Source organism: Gnatocerus cornutus, chromosome 6 (genome assembly GCF_029298725.1).
Source record: "Gnatocerus cornutus isolate USDA-ARS CGAHR chromosome 6, icGnaCorn1.1, whole genome shotgun sequence".
NCBI classification, from domain to species: domain Eukaryota; kingdom Metazoa; phylum Arthropoda; class Insecta; order Coleoptera; family Tenebrionidae; genus Gnatocerus; species Gnatocerus cornutus.
Genome location: NC_142238.1, coordinates 10,393,360 through 10,409,705, shown reverse-complemented (window position 1 = coordinate 10,409,705; position 16,346 = coordinate 10,393,360). Strand labels below are relative to the sequence as shown.

Sequence of the window (16,346 nt, the reverse complement as noted above, 5' to 3'; positions counted from 1 at the left end):
AAAATTTTGTTCCAAAAAAATAAAATTTGGTATTCTGGGAAATGGAAGTAAAAAAATAAGTGATTTTCAATTTAATGAATTGAGATTTTCAGACTTCTTAAACTTAAAAATTGGAAGCTTAATTTAGTTGACTTTTAATAATTCAGTCATCGATAGTTCGAATTTTCTCATTATTCGAACTAAACGCTTGGTTCCTTGGATAATCCGAACAAAATCTGTACTAGTCTTTAAAACGAATTTGCCTTGTAAATCGATGGAGACATAGACAAATATATTGATGATGAGAATGTTATGAGAATATGTAATTCGAATTTGTCCAAAAAGCAGTAAAACTAACAAAAAAATTGTTGTATTTTGCCAGTCTTTGGAGAATCGCATTTATGATTGTCTTATGTTTATATTTGAAAAATAAATTTTTTTAACGAAAACTTATAACTTTTTCTCTTTTTCGGTGTCCGGCCTCTTAAAATTCGAATTATGTACATATTAAAAGTGGACTCTATCATAAAAAAACGAATTTAACAAAAACATAAAGGCAACATTTTTAAAATTGGAAGATTTAGCATTTTAAATATTTTACACTCAAATTTTTTAATAGGTAGAGTCGATTGTCGATAATTTAAATTTTCAGTCCATAAACCTAAATGCTCGCTCTCTTGAATAATTGAAAAAACTTTATAAACTTACTACATGTTAAAACGAATTTTTCTTGTAACTGCAAGTACATTAGATAATCAAAACGGAAACATTTTCACGGCTTTATAATTCGAATTTTTCTAATTGTAAGTAGTTTAAAATATTTTGCCATGAGAGTATTCAGCGAATTATTTTAATGCTTGATGCCAATTTTTATTTTTTTTCTCGTTCAAACTTTTAAGAAAAAAAAAAGAAAAAACTCATAACTTTCGCTAAATCAAACTACATACTTCGAACTCGGTGATTAGTCTCTTTGAATTCGAATTATCAAGAGTCGACTGTATTTATATGAAAGCAACGGTAGTTCATGTCCCAACAAGAGATATTAAAAAAAGAAATTATAATTCTGAGATATCCTGAGAGGTACCTCGTTTCCCATCTATAGACTGACCTTTTCACTAGAATTTTATGACATTTGAGTCTTAGTATTCATCACCATATATATCTCATAAATCAATTTGTCCGTTGTAAATAAAGAAACGAGAATAACTAATCTGCGCACCACATCAATTTTTGCCAACCTCTTGTCAATATATTTTAATAACGCAATTATAAACGATTGAGAAAAATTAATAATAGGTTGAAAAACAATAAGCAATAGACCAGTAAAAATTCAGGTCGACGCTGCGTAGGCTGAAACAAATATTGAAACATTTCACGATTTTTCAGCTTAACACACTTTCTAATAACGAAATGACTTTTTGAAAAATTGATATTAATTCCGCGCAATTGCATACACCACACAAGCAAATTGAAATTGAGGAAAATTAATTTTATAACGAGTGAGAAAGTTTTAATTTTCCTTTGTGTGTCTGTGGAGTTCTGCAATAAATTAGATCACACTAAACTACATCGAAAAGCTTTTGGAAAATTGCTCAAAATTTTACATCAGACATTATCCAACGGACATCGATTTCTCTCCACCGATAAGTGAAAATCTCATTAACGCAATTTGAGATGCATTAACTTCGAAGACAAGGTGTGTCTATCACTTTTGAAATAATAAGAAGGTGAGATGTGTACTCCAGTACGGTACTGATCTTGGCGTCTTGGTGAAATCACTTCTTCAGTCTTCGACTGGCAGTGTTGGTGGGTGCTCCTCAGTGTCTTCCTTGGATCGTTTCATTCGCCGCACGAAAATGCGTTGGGTAATTATGTTCCCTAATCGACATCGAAAGTGTTAATTGAGTGCTAGTCAACTAATCAACCTGTAATCGATTGTTTAGTTTTAATTACAGAGGACGCTGTGTTGATTCGCGCTTAATCGGAAATTTTGATGGGAAAAGTTGAGTTTACACAGGGGTAAATTGATTTTCTCGGAATAGTAGAAATTAGTTTTCTCATAATATCGGCCCCAAGCACGAATTTTGACCTTAGAAATTTAGTTGCCATTGTAGTCAATCATGTGAAAGCACCACATTTTATCATTATTATTATTCTCGTTTCCCATGACCGGTGTCTAATTATCCCATTATCTGCAAATCTCAACCCTTAAGTTGCACCGGTGCATAATAGCATTGTCTTGTCAGTCAGTGGCACGAATAATTTAGTGTTGCAATAGAGAATCCGACGTTTTACCTTAATTACTTTAAGGCAATAAGGTTTTCTTTCATTGCTGCTACCGATCAAAGAAAGTGTTACTTAATCTTTTATTAGTGCTACCACACACCAAGCGTGATAAATACGTTAAACGTGCGGCATTCTTACGACTGTCTCTGTCAAAACAAAGAGATAAATCTATAAACATTGCTAAAACCGTATCTTGGTCCACAATTCAAAGATGAGCGCGGAGAAAGTGGTTACACATTTAAATGCATTTATTTAGTTTCTCTTGAGCACACATGTCATTTAGCGTTTCGAATTATTTTCACGAAAAATTGCGGTTTCTACAGGAATCATTCGTAGAAATTCTTACTACACTTTTTGCCACAAGTAGATAGGATCATGCAAATGAACTCAGATAAGAATTTTCCAGTTGTTTCATCATGAACTCACGTTTTTTTAATGGGGGCCAAGAGGCTTAATTTAAATTTGAAAACAGGTAATACTGTGGTATGCAACGACACTTAAAAATCCAAAATGTTAATTTTGTTATTCTACATCTGTGATCGGAATTTTCTCGTTAGAGAAACGTTGTGTTATGGAAATACCGATGATACTCAGAGGTTACCGAGGTCAAACGTGATTCGAATGAGAGTGAAAAGAAATAAGTAGGTACTGAGTAGCGAAATGGGCGAGCTTGAGTTTTCACTGGTAATGACACCTGTTAAGAAAAGTGTTTACACGCACATGTAGCTTTTAGAAAATTCCAAGTGCTGGTCTCTACTTTACTCCTTTTAAGTGGTTAGAAAATTTATCGATTTTTTAGACTATTGGAACTTATTATTATCATAATTCGATCTGGTGGGTGTGAGAACTGTTAATTTCTTCCACGACCCATACCTTACTTGTTTTCTCAAGCGAAATTCTTTCTCTTTTTGATTTTTTTTTCTCAAGGTCTTGATTTGTATCTAGAGCTTCAATAGATTAAATGTAGTGCGTGCGTTCCTGGGAAACCATTAATTTGGCTGACTATGACGTCTCATTTGTTTGAAAGTGCAGAGTTCCTGCAGCTGCATAAATATCTGTTGGACTAGACGGCGATCGATGATGGGACGAGCTCGCTTTTAGTATTTAATCTAGAATATTGGAAAATTTTAGTTCCTCCCAAAATTTATATTTTTTTAATTTGTTTATGGTTCTTGAATTTTGGAATTTGACAGAGTTAATAAGCGTGTCAAAAGTAGTGATGCCTCTAAATTTTATTGTTGTATTCCTAAAATTAGTGAAAACACGGAACTTAATTTAGGATCGCCTGAAATATTAGAAATTTTTTGTTTGTGTCAAAATTAAAAATTTCTAAAACATCAGTTTTTGGTCTTAAAATTTTGAAAATTGGGAGAGTTAATAATCGTGTTAAAAGTACCTCCAAATTTTATTGTTGTTTTCCTGAAATTAGTAAAAATACGGAATTTAATTTAAAATATTGAAAATTTTTAATTCGTCCTGTGTTCCTTCTTAAAATTTCTAAAAAATTTGTTTCTGGCTTTAAAATTTTGACCAAACCAACTAAGGGTCATTTTTTAAGTTGTTAAACTATTAGAAATTTAATTTAGATATTTTCTCAACTGTGTACTTTTCGCATTTCATTTTAAATCGTCTAGACTCCTGTCGTATGTTTTGTATGACCGACTAACTAAAACTTTCCTGAAAACTCACAAAAAATATTTTTATCAATTTTAGCAGTTTTTGAATCTTTAAATTACTATTTTAAATAACATAGGAAACTAACTATTTCATCGTATTACAAATCGAAATGATATTAAGGATTTATTTTTTATATTTCCTTTTTAGTTTATGTACCTTCAATTATTTGAACTTGTTGGCAGCAATGTCATAAAAATCAATAGCATATGAATTTTAAACTATGAGAAAAGTCTAAGCTAACAGACACAATTTATTTTATTATTATAAATAATTCATTGTTTTTTAATATTTGGATTTTAATCAAGCGTTTCACTGTTTACTTGAATTTTTTAGAAAGTTTTTTCGTGGAAACTATTGTTGATCATTTTAAATTTAAAATTCAATAAAACCATTTTTTTCTCTAATATGGCGTGGAATGTACTTTGCTAGAATACTAACTCCAGACAAACTGTTTGTTTAAATAAAAATTAAAATTTTTATTACCTCATTTTTCTAATGAATCTGAAAGAACTTTTACAGTTTTTATGATTGCATAACAATAATTTTAATGCACTGAACTTGACTTCATTTTGCCGCGACCTTTTCCAATCTTGATTTTTGCAAAGTGTTTCACGTTCTACATTCATTTAGATTTTGGTGCAATACCAGATTTTAGCATTTCCGTTTATAAAATGGCACAATCTACAACAATACAATCTCAGAAAATCTTGAGTAACATGAACTTAAAACTTGCATAATTTAAAATGACAAACTTTGAATGCAAGCAATCACGTTTTTTGCACCTAATTTCAGTTCGCATGTTCGCGATTAGCATGTGTTTAAACTCAAAAGTAAAAGTAACTTTTCACCAACATCTGCAGCATTTTTTATAAAACGAGATCATTTCTTCTTCTCTTTAGACTAACAGATCCTCGAAAAATTAATGTAATTAAACTAAACTTAATTGTTAGAAATCGACGTCGCATCTTGACTTTTCTTGGCTTCTGAATTTCTATTAATCAATGATTTATTTAGCAACTTTCTATTATTAACAGTTGTTTTATGGAATTTTCTTTAGATTTTCTCTGGCCACTCTCCTTTCCGAAAAACTAAAATGTACTTCCACCTACCTTGCAACATTTGATAATTAATGAGGCTCGACGGACGAACTGAACCGTTGCAATGTAAGAAAGGGTGCATTAACTCTACGCTAACGTCTTTATGTCTTTAGAAACTACTTTTGCTCACACCCATGCATAAAAAACTCAGTTTGCTAAAAATGCGGAATATTGAACAAGACGCATCACTTTCTCGAGTGCAACAATAAAAAACTTTTCTTTTTTGAACTTTGAACTTTGAATATGTAGTCATACACTTGTCGGAAAAGTGGTTTTATTGCAAGGAAAAGTTAGTAATTATCCGAGCAATGCTTCAAATTATAGAATGTATAGAATACTGTTATTATTTTTTATTTCAATTCAGATGGATGCTTTAATTATTGTAATTTGCTGCGAGTTAACACAGTTCGTGGTTAGAAATAAACACTCGGTTTTATAGTAGAGATCTAATAGTTAACGCGAGAATGGACGAGTACACTAGTTTACGATTCCATTATGAAAGATTTTAATGAGCGATTATGTTAAAATTACCACCATTTGTTACGCTTGATGTCTAAAGTTTTTATCCTTTTGTGAAATAACCAAAGAAATATTTGCAGCCTATTTTCCTTTTCAATATTGTATAAGTGTTATACTACTTATAGAGAGTAGTGTGATATTCTTTCATTTTAGTATTCAAGTCAAAAATATTTTGTTTGGTTTTATTTCCCATCGAATAGAATAGATTATCTCAGAATTTTAATTAACCGTATAAAGAGAGGTAACCTTCAGTTAAATTTCTAACGAAAGTCTCGTTGATAAAACTTCATTTCTCAAACTAGAACTTATCTAAAACATAATTTGAGTGGAAGTTGTGTAACGAATAGAATAAATTGAGCATTTCTCATCAGTGTCATCACACTTTCCCGTTATTAATTTTAGTTAATAAACTCGTTGGCCCGCTGCGTATTTCCAATGTAAATTTCATCTTCATCGTTTGTCATAATAATATTGTTGTTAATAAAAGAGCCGCTAATCTTATAGGATTGAGAAACTTTCTTCGGTTTCATTACCAACAATACAAAGGTTGCTGCCAGCACCTCGACCCTGAGAACTCTTCTCTCAACACAACAACCTCTGGATTTCTAACGTTCATAAAGAAATTAATTATAAAGAAACACCTACATAGTCATAAGATGTCAATTCGGCGGAAATACCTTACTGATGACACTCGTCAGGTTTCCGGATGTAGGTCAATGGGCCCCCAGAGCGTTGTTATGCAGTAGCAAGTGCGTTATGGGGCTTTTATAGGAGGATCGCTTTCACTCGGAAACTCTGATATATAGATATTTTCCATTTCAGTCTTGGACTTTCTTCACGATTTCTGCGACGCTTTATATAACGAATTGTCGAAAATTTGTAACATTTAATGAAACTGAGCTGAAGAAGTTTTCTCAAGTTCTTTTATAACGTTGTTATCTAACAAAGTATATCCATTTATTGCGATTTTTTCCAGTCGTAACTTTCTCACATTGTCACTCGCTTTCTTTCAAATCTATGATTCTTGTCACGAATTGGTAATTGAACGGAGACAATTTTCACTTAGCTGTTTGTTATTTGCAGGCATATTTCCTCGTTCTCGTCTTGGCTACAACGCATGCGAAAGAAGACGAAGACAACGAAGTCAATTTATTTCGAAAGCCTGCAGCTTCCTTAGATGCAAATCTCAGAAGAGCACTCCTTAAAGCTTTAACCGAATTAGAAAACGAAGAAAATGAAAAGAACAGTTCTCCTTCATACTTGGAAACAACAGACAAAATTGTGGAAAAGGCTTCCGCTTCAGCACTGTCTTTCTTCGCAAGCACCACAGAAAAGAAAGAAGAAGAGGAAGTGACACCTAAACCGATTGTAGTCATTCAGAAAAGTCACGGTTTGCAACACAAACCCACAACAAGCATAGAAAAACACGAGCATTTTCTCACTAGTGCTACCAGTAGTTTTACTTCTAACAAGTTTTCGCCTAAAAGCGAAACAAAAAGCCCGAATTTAGTCTCAACCGACGTGAAACAAACAACCAAGTTCGTAAAGTTGCCGAAAGTTGAAACAACAACACTGACGCCTACCTCTTCAACAGAGGAAAGTGAAGCTAAAGTTGAAGACGTGCAATTTTTCTCTGCTCCGTTGGTCGCAGCGTTTACTGTGCATCAGGATGAAAGAGGGTTACCGAAGAGCGTCGAACCGATATACAGGTCCATTCAAAAAGTTGAGAAACTTAAAGAGCCGATCACCACACAACAAACGTTTACACAGCACCATCAAGATCAAATAAGAACACAACTCGCTCTGCAAGAAAAACAGAAAGCGCTAGAAGCAGAAATACAACGACTCAAACACCAACAGCAGCAACAGAATTACTTAATTCGCCAGCAACAAATTCTGCATCAGCAACAGTTGCAACTTCAAAAACAGAAGATTTTGGATGAACAGACTCGTTTTCATCAGCCCCAACAAACGTTTGTTCCCACAGTGACGACGAGTTTTCAACCAACAACGCAAAGAAGTGATTTCAGTAGAGGATCTTTGGTTTCGTTTCAACCTAGCATAAGTTTTACCTCGCATCAACACCCAACTAGCGTGCTTCCACTCAACGCTCAACAACTCCCAGTGAAGAATTCTATAGATTTTCGCTCTTCATTTTCCCCGGACAACAACCTCCAACAGTTTAATTACTTAAGGCACCAGCAGCCTCCATTGGAAAACAGCGTGTCTACTTTTAACTTTGCACCAACGATCGAACCCCAGTTCACCACTCCTCGACATCACCGGGTATTCAGACAGGAAAGCAATACCGGAAATTTCTTCAACAACAATTTTAATAGATTCAATGTGCCACTGCAAAACAATAACAGTAATCGGTTCTTTAGATCGAATGTTGAGACACTTAGATCGGTACCTTTTAATGGTGGTTTGACGCAGGTTCAACCCCCAGTCGTGAATCAACAGTTGAACCATTTGTTGTATAATTCAGGGTTAATACGGGGGAAGCAACAGGAAGATTTAAATATTGTTTCCAAGGTTCTTGCGTTGAACCATTATGGGGGTGACTATAGATTTGCGGGGTCCTCTGTTAGCGAGCAGAGGGTTCCCGCACCAGTGATAAAGAAAGTTTGAACTTCTTTAGTATTATAAGGAGAGTTTATAGTCATAAAACAGTATCAGATTCCGATTTTAGTCGGTAAAGTACAATATAATGATAACTTATTATGTAAATATTGTTGACGACTGATTGACAGTTGAAGAGATTCCGGTTTTGCCAATGTACTTATATCTTGTTCTTATTATTTATAAACTATACAATAACTGTTTAATAGTTAAAATGTATACTTTTTATTTGTACCTACTAATAAAAACAAAAAGGTTAAGTTTGTTTTTATTGCAATTTTTAATGAAAACGGTCTTGCGTTTTTTATCTTGGTACTGCCATAATCCACGTCTCTTTCAACGAAAGCGTAATCCCTGGCAAAAATTCCTGTAAATTCACAACTTTGGCGTTCGGAGACTTAAAGGAAAAGTTCTGTAAAAGAGCTGACATGATCAAAAACATCGTGTTCCTAGCGTATGTCTCGCCAGCACACAGTCTTTTCCCTAAAAACGTATTTTCAAATTTTTTATTTAATAAAGCTTCAAATACCTGCTCCAAACCCAAACGTTGTATCTTTCTTCATCAAACTGCCATCGATCTCCAAAAACCGTTCTGGTTGAAATTCTTCAGGATTTTGGTACACTCTCTTGTCTCTATGAGCTGTCCAAAGATTAGCCAAAACGAAACAATCTTTAGGAATGAAATATCCGCCCAATGTTGTATCTTCTACGCATCTTCGTGGTAAACCGAGCGGTGTGACGGGAATGATTCTCAAGAGTTCTCTAATGCTTGCATCAAAATATGGTAAGCTAAAAGTACGAAGTTAATTCTCAAAAGTTTGTTTTGAAAAAGTACTTTTTTCGGTCATCTAAAGTTGGGAGGCGTTGACGCCCGATGACTTTGTCGAGCTCTTCCTGGATTTTAATTTGAACTTTTGGGTTGTTGATCAGTAATGCAAAATAGAAACTTAAAGTGTGCCCAACTCCTACTGGTGATGGAAACATGTAGTCAAGTACCACCAACATGAGCTGAGTGTCTGCAAAAAGTCTTGCAATGATGTAGTCAATAAATCAGTTTTTAATTACAATCCAATTCCGTTCCCTGCTTGATATTCTCACTAATATAATCATCTATGAAATCCCGGTGATGGTCATCAGAAAAAGTCTTTAGGTGCTCATCTACCAGTTCCTGTAACAACACACTATTTGCTTCTAAACTGCGCGATATTCATTTACCTACTTTCATAAACTCTAACAAGAAACCATTATCTTTCTCCGCAGAAGCGTATCCAAAATAATCCGGAGCGATAAACCTCAACCACGGAGTAATGCAAATCGCATTTCCGGTCGCATCTCCACTTTTCATAAAACGAAGCGCAGCTCTCGCGTATTTCCGAACTTTATGGTGATCAAACTGGGTTGACGACAACACTAACATTATAATATTAATCAAAGAACCGTAGAGGAAGTCAGGAGCGCGAACATGACCTTTTCCTTTACACACATCCTAAGATAAATAGTAATTGAAATTAGTTTCAAGTAGGATAATTACCATGTCTTCTTTCTTTGGTTCGCTGTTTAAGAAATTTATGAGATATTTAATTTCGTCGGCTACATAGTTTTCCATAACATCTGAACGACGACCAAAACCATAATCCCGTAAATGTCGGAGTGAAAACCGACGATGACCTCTCCAAAGTAGACCATCAGCGAAAAATATTCCTAAAAAATTATTTTATTCAGTTGAACTTTTTAAGATCGTTTAACCTTTTGGTTCTCCTCCACGACTTCTTGTTCTTGCAATAAACGTGTCTGTTCGTCCCATAAATTCATCTCTTGTTAACATTTCTTTAGACAGTTCATGACTTAAAGCAACCACAGTTGGAGTGTCTCCCAAAAACAACCCCAAAATATCCGTTTTATACTGTTTTCCTAACTTCTCAGTAGATAAATGGAGTAAATTAAAATTTTCTTTTAAAAGAAACCAGTAGCTTCCCCAGATTGGTAGTTTCGGAGGACCTGAAGATCAATTTAATTATTACTTTCCAAATTAATTGAACGTACCTGGAGGAAAGTTCTCGGGTCTTTTTTTTGCTGATTTATGGAGGTACAAAACAAATAAAATTAAGAGAACTATACACAGTGTTGTGAATCCCAACATGATCGCGAACTGGTTAATAAAGACTGTCCAAAAGTCGTTCCAATTTTCCATTTGTATTGATTAGTAAGTGACCGGATCAGTACACAAATTATGAACTTGTTATCATCAGAAGATAAACAGTGGGACGTTTGCATCATGTTGTTTTTTGTAAGTTCGTAGAAAATACGAATAAAATTTGTAAAATCTTAATTATTATTTCGTATTACATTGGCATGACTGTAATCTGGTCTTTGATGATAATAAAGTAGTACGTCTCGATGGGTTATTGCCCGAACACGCTAGATAACCACAATGGTCTTTGTTTTTCTTAAGCTAACAAGTGATTATAATTAAATTTGGCACACTTATTCTAATTTTACATTTGATTTTTATATTTTTTTTTTTGTTATCAATAACTTTCGTTCAGTCGAATTGTGGCGAGAATTGTAAAACCGCTTCCTTTCCTTCGTTTGTTGCTTTCAACTTTATACCTGAATTTCCAGTGTTAATTTCATTATCTCACCATCTTTTCCGGGATCTTTCTTTTTAATTCGTTAATCAATAGTAGCTATTAAATTGGGCAAATGGTAATCTTAAAAAAACTTCTTTAATAAGCATTTTATTATTTAGTAGTAGTCTTAATAACTGCTTGAACTTTGACATTTTATCTTAAGAAGTGTTAAAACTAAAATAAAAAGCCAAACATATGTCAAACAACACAATAATTGTTTTTCATTTAATGAACGTTGCAACATCGTCTTTGCGTTTTACATTTTTGAGGATCATGTCCTCAAATATTATTATGAGTGACATTATTGACAATATTATTATTAATATTCTCTTGGTACAAACGTAATCCAATTATCCGGTAACGATAAATTAATTCCAGGAGCTAGATTAAATTCTATGGGTCTATCAGTTGCTGATTTTAAAGTAAAATTCTGGAGCAAACTGGCAACGATGAGGAACATAGTGTGACGTGCGAAAGTTTGGCCCGCACAGAGTCGTTTACCTACAAATTTAATAAAAAATTTCACTTAATAAATCAATAAATCTACCTTCTCCAAATCCTATTGTGTTATCTTTCTTAAGGAGTTTCCCATCGCTATCTAAAAATCTTTTAGGATCAAAAAATTCAGGATTTTCCCAAACGCGTTCATCCTTGTGTGCTGTCCAAATACACGGCAACATTATCGTATCCTTTGGTACGAAATATCCTCCCAAGTACGTGTCTTCCATGCAACGTCTAGGTATTCCTAGAGGATTAAGAGGTAATATTCTAATTCCTTCTTTGAGACTCGCTTCCACATATGGCATACTTCAAAATAAGAATAAATATAAAATAATCCAAAAGAAAATGTTTACCGTTCTCGATCATCTAAATGTGGTAAACGCGATTGTCCGACAACTCTATCAATTTCTTCTTGCATTGCGATCTGAACTTGGGGATTATTTATTAAAAATGCGAAATAAATACTCAAAGTATGTCCTATAGCGTTTGCAGCCGGAAACATGTAATCCAGAACTATCATAATAAGTTGACGACCTAAAAATCCGCAGTGAAAAAAAACTACGAAATTATAGTCATCTTACAATCAATGCTCCCCCCATTTCTGTAACTCTCGCTAATAAAAGCGTCAATAAAATCGCGATGATGTTCATCAGAAAACGTTTTCAAGTGCTCATTTGTAATTTCCTACAAAAGAAATTGCTCATTGACATACTAAATAAAGTATTGTCTTACTTCTACGAAATCGAATAAATTTTTACATTCATCGACCACAGCGGTGTACCCAAAAAACGTGGGAGCGAAGAACCGCAGCCAAGGCGTCATACTCAAAGCTGATCCTGTCGCATCTCCACTTTGCTGAAATCTCAAAGCCGATCTTCCAATTTCTCGCAACTTTTTGTAGTCAAATCGAGTTGATGCAATAATAGAAAATATTATATTGAAAAGAGGTCCGAAGAGAAGATCTGGGATCAAAACTTGACCTTTTCGCTTACAAATGTCCTTAAATTGTATCTTAATGTGATTGAAAACGATTTTTAATTACTTACTAAATCTTCAGTGCCGGGTTCTTTGTTGAGAAAATCGATAATGTATTTAATTTCATCAATGGTGAAACTTTCAACGTCTTTAGAACGGCGGCCAAAACCAAAGTCGCGCAGATGACGTAAAGAAAAGCGGCGTTGGGCCTTCCAAAAGGGACCATCGACGAAGAATACTCCTAACAATGCTCATATTAAATTGTAGTAAAGAAATCTCAAAATACCTCTAGGTTCGCCCATGCTCCTTTCTCTGATGACAATCCCATCATTTCTTCCAATAAACTCGTCTCGTGTTAAAAGCTCCTTACATAACTCATGACTGAAAGTTACCACAGCAGGATAATCTCCCAGAAAAAGACCCAAAATGTCGCTCTGGTACTGCCTACTTAAATTTTCAAGAGCCACATGTGAAAAATTGTAGTTCTCTTTTAACAAAAACCAATAGCTACCCCACAGTGGTAGTCTCGGTGGTCCTAAATTTATCACAATTATTTGAAGGCGGTGAAAAGGATTACACACCTGGTGGAAAATTTTTCGGTTTTTTCTTTGCGTACTGACATAGGTAAATGATGACAGACACGGAAAATATAAGAAATAATAGTACTGAACACCACATGCTGAAAATGTGATTATGCGCAGATGATTTTGAAAGAACTACGTTATCGCAAGTGTTCGATTGAGTATTTATCGTGACAGAATTAATTTGTCACTGTCCTATTTGTATAAACATAATCTATTTGCCCCGGTACTTCAATGTTATTATTGGGAAAAGTTTAATAAATACATATCATTAATCAAAGATTATTATATCTTTTTGTTCGTCTTTTCTTTTGATGAGTGTGGTCCATAAATGCAAAATCATCCATGTATATTGAAGGATCATATTTTATTTATAGTTTTGATAAGAGTGTTCATAAAAATTATAGTTATTACTAGTAATAGATTTTAGATCCCGAATATTCTAATAAAGTAATCAATTACACACTCATTTGTAATTACTCAATTGGGATAAAAAAGGTTTTAATCGATAATAAAGTCAACATTGTCAATTCTGCTAATTCTTTTATTGTCAAATTGCAATTAACAACATCTTGCATATTACATTTAAGTGTTATGGTAAGTAAAATAACATTCTTATTACACATAAAAAAAACATTTATTCTCTTGGCACAAACGTAACCCAATTTTCTCTTAATGACAAAGTAATTCCAGGAACTATATCGATATCTACTGGACCACCCGTTGCTGATTTTAAAGTAAAATTCTGGAGCAAACCGGCAACGATAAGGAACATAGTTTGACGTGTGAAAGTTTGGCCTGCACAAAGTCTCTTCCCTATAAATTAAACAACAAATTACTTCAATAAACCCTCGATAAATCAGTGAAACTACCATCTCCAAATCCTAGGGTGTTATCTTTCCTAAGCAGTTTTCCATCGTTATCTAAAAATCTCTTGGGATCAAAAATTTCTGGATTTTCCCAAACGCGATCGTCCCTGTGTGCTGTCCAAACATCCGTAAACATTATTGTATTTTTTGGGATAAAGTATCCCCCTAAATACGTGTCCTCTAAACAACGTCTAGCTACTCCCAGAGGATTGATGGGAACAATCCTAACTCCTTCTTTAAGACTCGCTTCTACATATGGCATGCTATAAAAGATGATTGAATAAAAATTATTAAAAGAGGACAAATTTACTGTTCTCTGTCATCCAAATGTGGAAAACGCGATTGTCCTACAACTCTATCAATTTCTTTTTGGATTTCGATTTGAACGTGCGGATTATTTATTAAAAATGCAAAATAAACGCTCAAAGTATGGCCGATAGCATTTGCAACCGGAAACATGTAGTCTATTACTAACATAACAAGCTGACGATCTGAAAATATGCAATGAAGAAAAATCCTGCGATATTACACTCAACTTACGGTCGATGTTTCCTCCATTTCTGTAACTCTCGCTAATAAAAACGTCAATAAAATCCCGATGGTGTTCATCGGAAAACGTTTTCAAGTGCTCGTTCGTAATCTCCTACAAAAAACTGTCCATTAACACATAACAAAATTATCGTCTTACTTCTGCAAAATCGAATATTTTTTTACTTTCATCGGCCACTGCGGTGTACCCAAAATACGAAGGAGCAAAAAACCTAAGCCAAGGTGTTATACTTAACGCTGATCCGGTGGAATCGCCACTTCGCTGGAACCTCAAAGCCGATCTTCCAATCTCTCGCAACTTTCGGTAGTCAAAGTGAGTTGACGCAAGAATTGAAAATATTATGTTGAGAAGAGGTCCATAGAGAAGATCTGGGATCAAAACTTGGCCTTTTTGCTTAAAAATGTCCTGGAATTGTTTCTCGACGTGATGGAAACCGTTTTTATTTTGGTTACTTACCAAGTCTTCAGCGTCAGGGTCTTTGTTCAGTAAGTCAATCATGTATTTAACTTCGTCAGAGGTGAAGTTCTCAACTTCTTTAGAACGGCGCGCAAAACCAAAATCGCGCAGATAACGTAAGGAGAAACGGCGTTGGTCTTTCCAGAAGGGACCATCAACGAAGAGAACTCCTACCAATGGTTATTTAACATTGCGTTTACAACATATTTAAAAATACCTTTAGGTTCGCCCATACTCCTTTCTCTAACTAGTATCCCATCATTTCTTCCATTAAACTCATCCCGTGTTAAAAGTTCTTTGCTTAATTCATGACTTGTTGTTACCACAGCAGGATCATTTCCCAAAAAAAATCCCACAATATCGGTTTTGTACCGTTTGCTCAAATTTCCAAAAGCCAAATGAGAAAATTTGTAGTTCTCTTTTAATAAAAACCAGTAACTACCCCATATTGGTAATCTCGGTGGTCCTAAATTTGATAAAATTCGAAAACCAAACCAAAATAAGAAAAATTCAACATACCTGGAGGAAAGTTTTTTGGTCTTTTCTTTGCGTACTGATATAGATAGGCAATAAAAGACACAGAAAGTACAAGGAATAACAGTATAGAACTCCACATGATGAAAAATTTGGAACAACTGCGCTATTGGAAGTGTCGGACCGAATATTTATGTAAACAGAATCCATTTGTCATGGTGTTTAAGATAGATTATCGGAAGTGTGCAAGAAAGTTAATGATTTGCTGAGTGTTATCTGGTTAAATCAGAATATAAAAATATCGAAGAAGCTTCATCCGGGTTAAGCAAGAGGTATATAATTAAAAATGATGCAATTTCGGATACCAGCCCTTAAAACAGAGGTTTCTGACTCATGAAGATTCAAGTTTTTTACTTAGGATAAGTAGGTAACTGATGAAAACTTAGATTCAGGTTTATGACTATTTTTTATTTTACTGATGTATATTGTAATCGCTATGTCATCTTTGACTTTGTTAAAAGATCACTTATTGGTCGACGTAAGAACTGAGTTCATGAACTTTTTTGAGTTCAACAGGAAAAAATATGGTTGTGCAACTTTTTGAAATAATCATCATTAAAGGGGTAGGTAATTGAAACAATTCTAGAAGTTCTGATTTGTAACATTTTTATCACCACTTTATTGAAGTTCAATTCTCTAGTGGATGTCATGTTTTATAATAACAAAAAAATAGAAAAAGAAAATGGAGGAATACAGAGAAGATCAAGAACAGATTTTTTTTTTGAGGATAATATGGTGATTTGCTTATCTAGGATAAATATAAGTTTTCAATATTGGGAATATACAGGATGTTTTTAAAAAATTGACAAAAAATGCTTTATTTAAAATTCTTTTCGTTTTTGAGATAAAATTAATCGAATATTTGATTAAAATTTCTAGTTTGCCACTGGATTCTAATCATACATGCTTAGCAACAATCTAAGGTTTTTGTTTGAGGTGGATATTTTCATCAGTGGTGTTCTAAGTACGTGGTAAAAAGTGTTTTTTTTTATTGTTAGAATTTTATTTAGAATAGTAATTCGATTCTTTTAGGCTGCCAATGACCGTGTTTAATTTTTGGTAGTGTATTT

At 33.9% G+C, this 16,346-nt stretch overlaps 4 protein-coding genes across 4 annotated transcripts; 1 reads left to right on the top strand and 3 right to left on the bottom strand.

Moving 5' to 3' along the window:
- The first annotated feature begins 1,762 nt into the window (after positions 1–1,762).
- LOC148172785 (uncharacterized) lies at positions 1,763–8,327 on the top strand. Its single transcript, XM_088039263.1, has 2 exons — positions 1,763–1,844; positions 6,642–8,327. Exons 1-2 carry the CDS (start codon positions 1,836–1,838, stop codon positions 8,187–8,189), a joined length of 1,557 nt encoding a protein of 518 aa, XP_087895389.1. The 5' UTR covers positions 1,763–1,835; the 3' UTR covers positions 8,190–8,327.
- A 54-nt stretch (positions 8,328–8,381) lies between these two features.
- On the bottom strand, positions 8,382–10,360 carry LOC148172784 (putative cytochrome P450 304a1). Its single transcript, XM_088039262.1, has 8 exons — positions 10,224–10,360; positions 9,927–10,178; positions 9,712–9,881; positions 9,400–9,666; positions 9,246–9,348; positions 9,016–9,196; positions 8,710–8,969; positions 8,382–8,663 (listed from the first exon to the last, which is right to left on the bottom strand). The coding sequence occupies exons 1-8, from the start codon at positions 10,318–10,320 to the stop codon at positions 8,485–8,487; spliced, it is 1,509 nt and encodes a 502-aa protein (XP_087895388.1). The 5' UTR covers positions 10,321–10,360; the 3' UTR covers positions 8,382–8,484.
- A 644-nt stretch (positions 10,361–11,004) lies between these two features.
- LOC148172783 (putative cytochrome P450 304a1) lies at positions 11,005–13,017 on the bottom strand. The gene is made up of 8 exons (XM_088038852.1): positions 12,868–13,017; positions 12,573–12,821; positions 12,358–12,527; positions 12,044–12,310; positions 11,893–11,995; positions 11,665–11,845; positions 11,358–11,617; positions 11,005–11,311 (listed from the first exon to the last, which is right to left on the bottom strand). Exons 1-8 carry the CDS (start codon positions 12,962–12,964, stop codon positions 11,130–11,132), a joined length of 1,509 nt encoding a protein of 502 aa, XP_087894978.1. The 5' UTR covers positions 12,965–13,017; the 3' UTR covers positions 11,005–11,129.
- Positions 13,018–13,453: 436 nt separating this feature from the next.
- On the bottom strand, positions 13,454–15,363 carry LOC148172782 (putative cytochrome P450 304a1). Its single transcript, XM_088039192.1, has 8 exons — positions 15,262–15,363; positions 14,960–15,208; positions 14,743–14,912; positions 14,425–14,691; positions 14,277–14,379; positions 14,047–14,227; positions 13,740–13,999; positions 13,454–13,683 (listed from the first exon to the last, which is right to left on the bottom strand). Exons 1-8 carry the CDS (start codon positions 15,356–15,358, stop codon positions 13,505–13,507), a joined length of 1,506 nt encoding a protein of 501 aa, XP_087895318.1. The 5' UTR covers positions 15,359–15,363; the 3' UTR covers positions 13,454–13,504.
- Between the last annotated feature and the right edge of the window lie 983 nt (positions 15,364–16,346).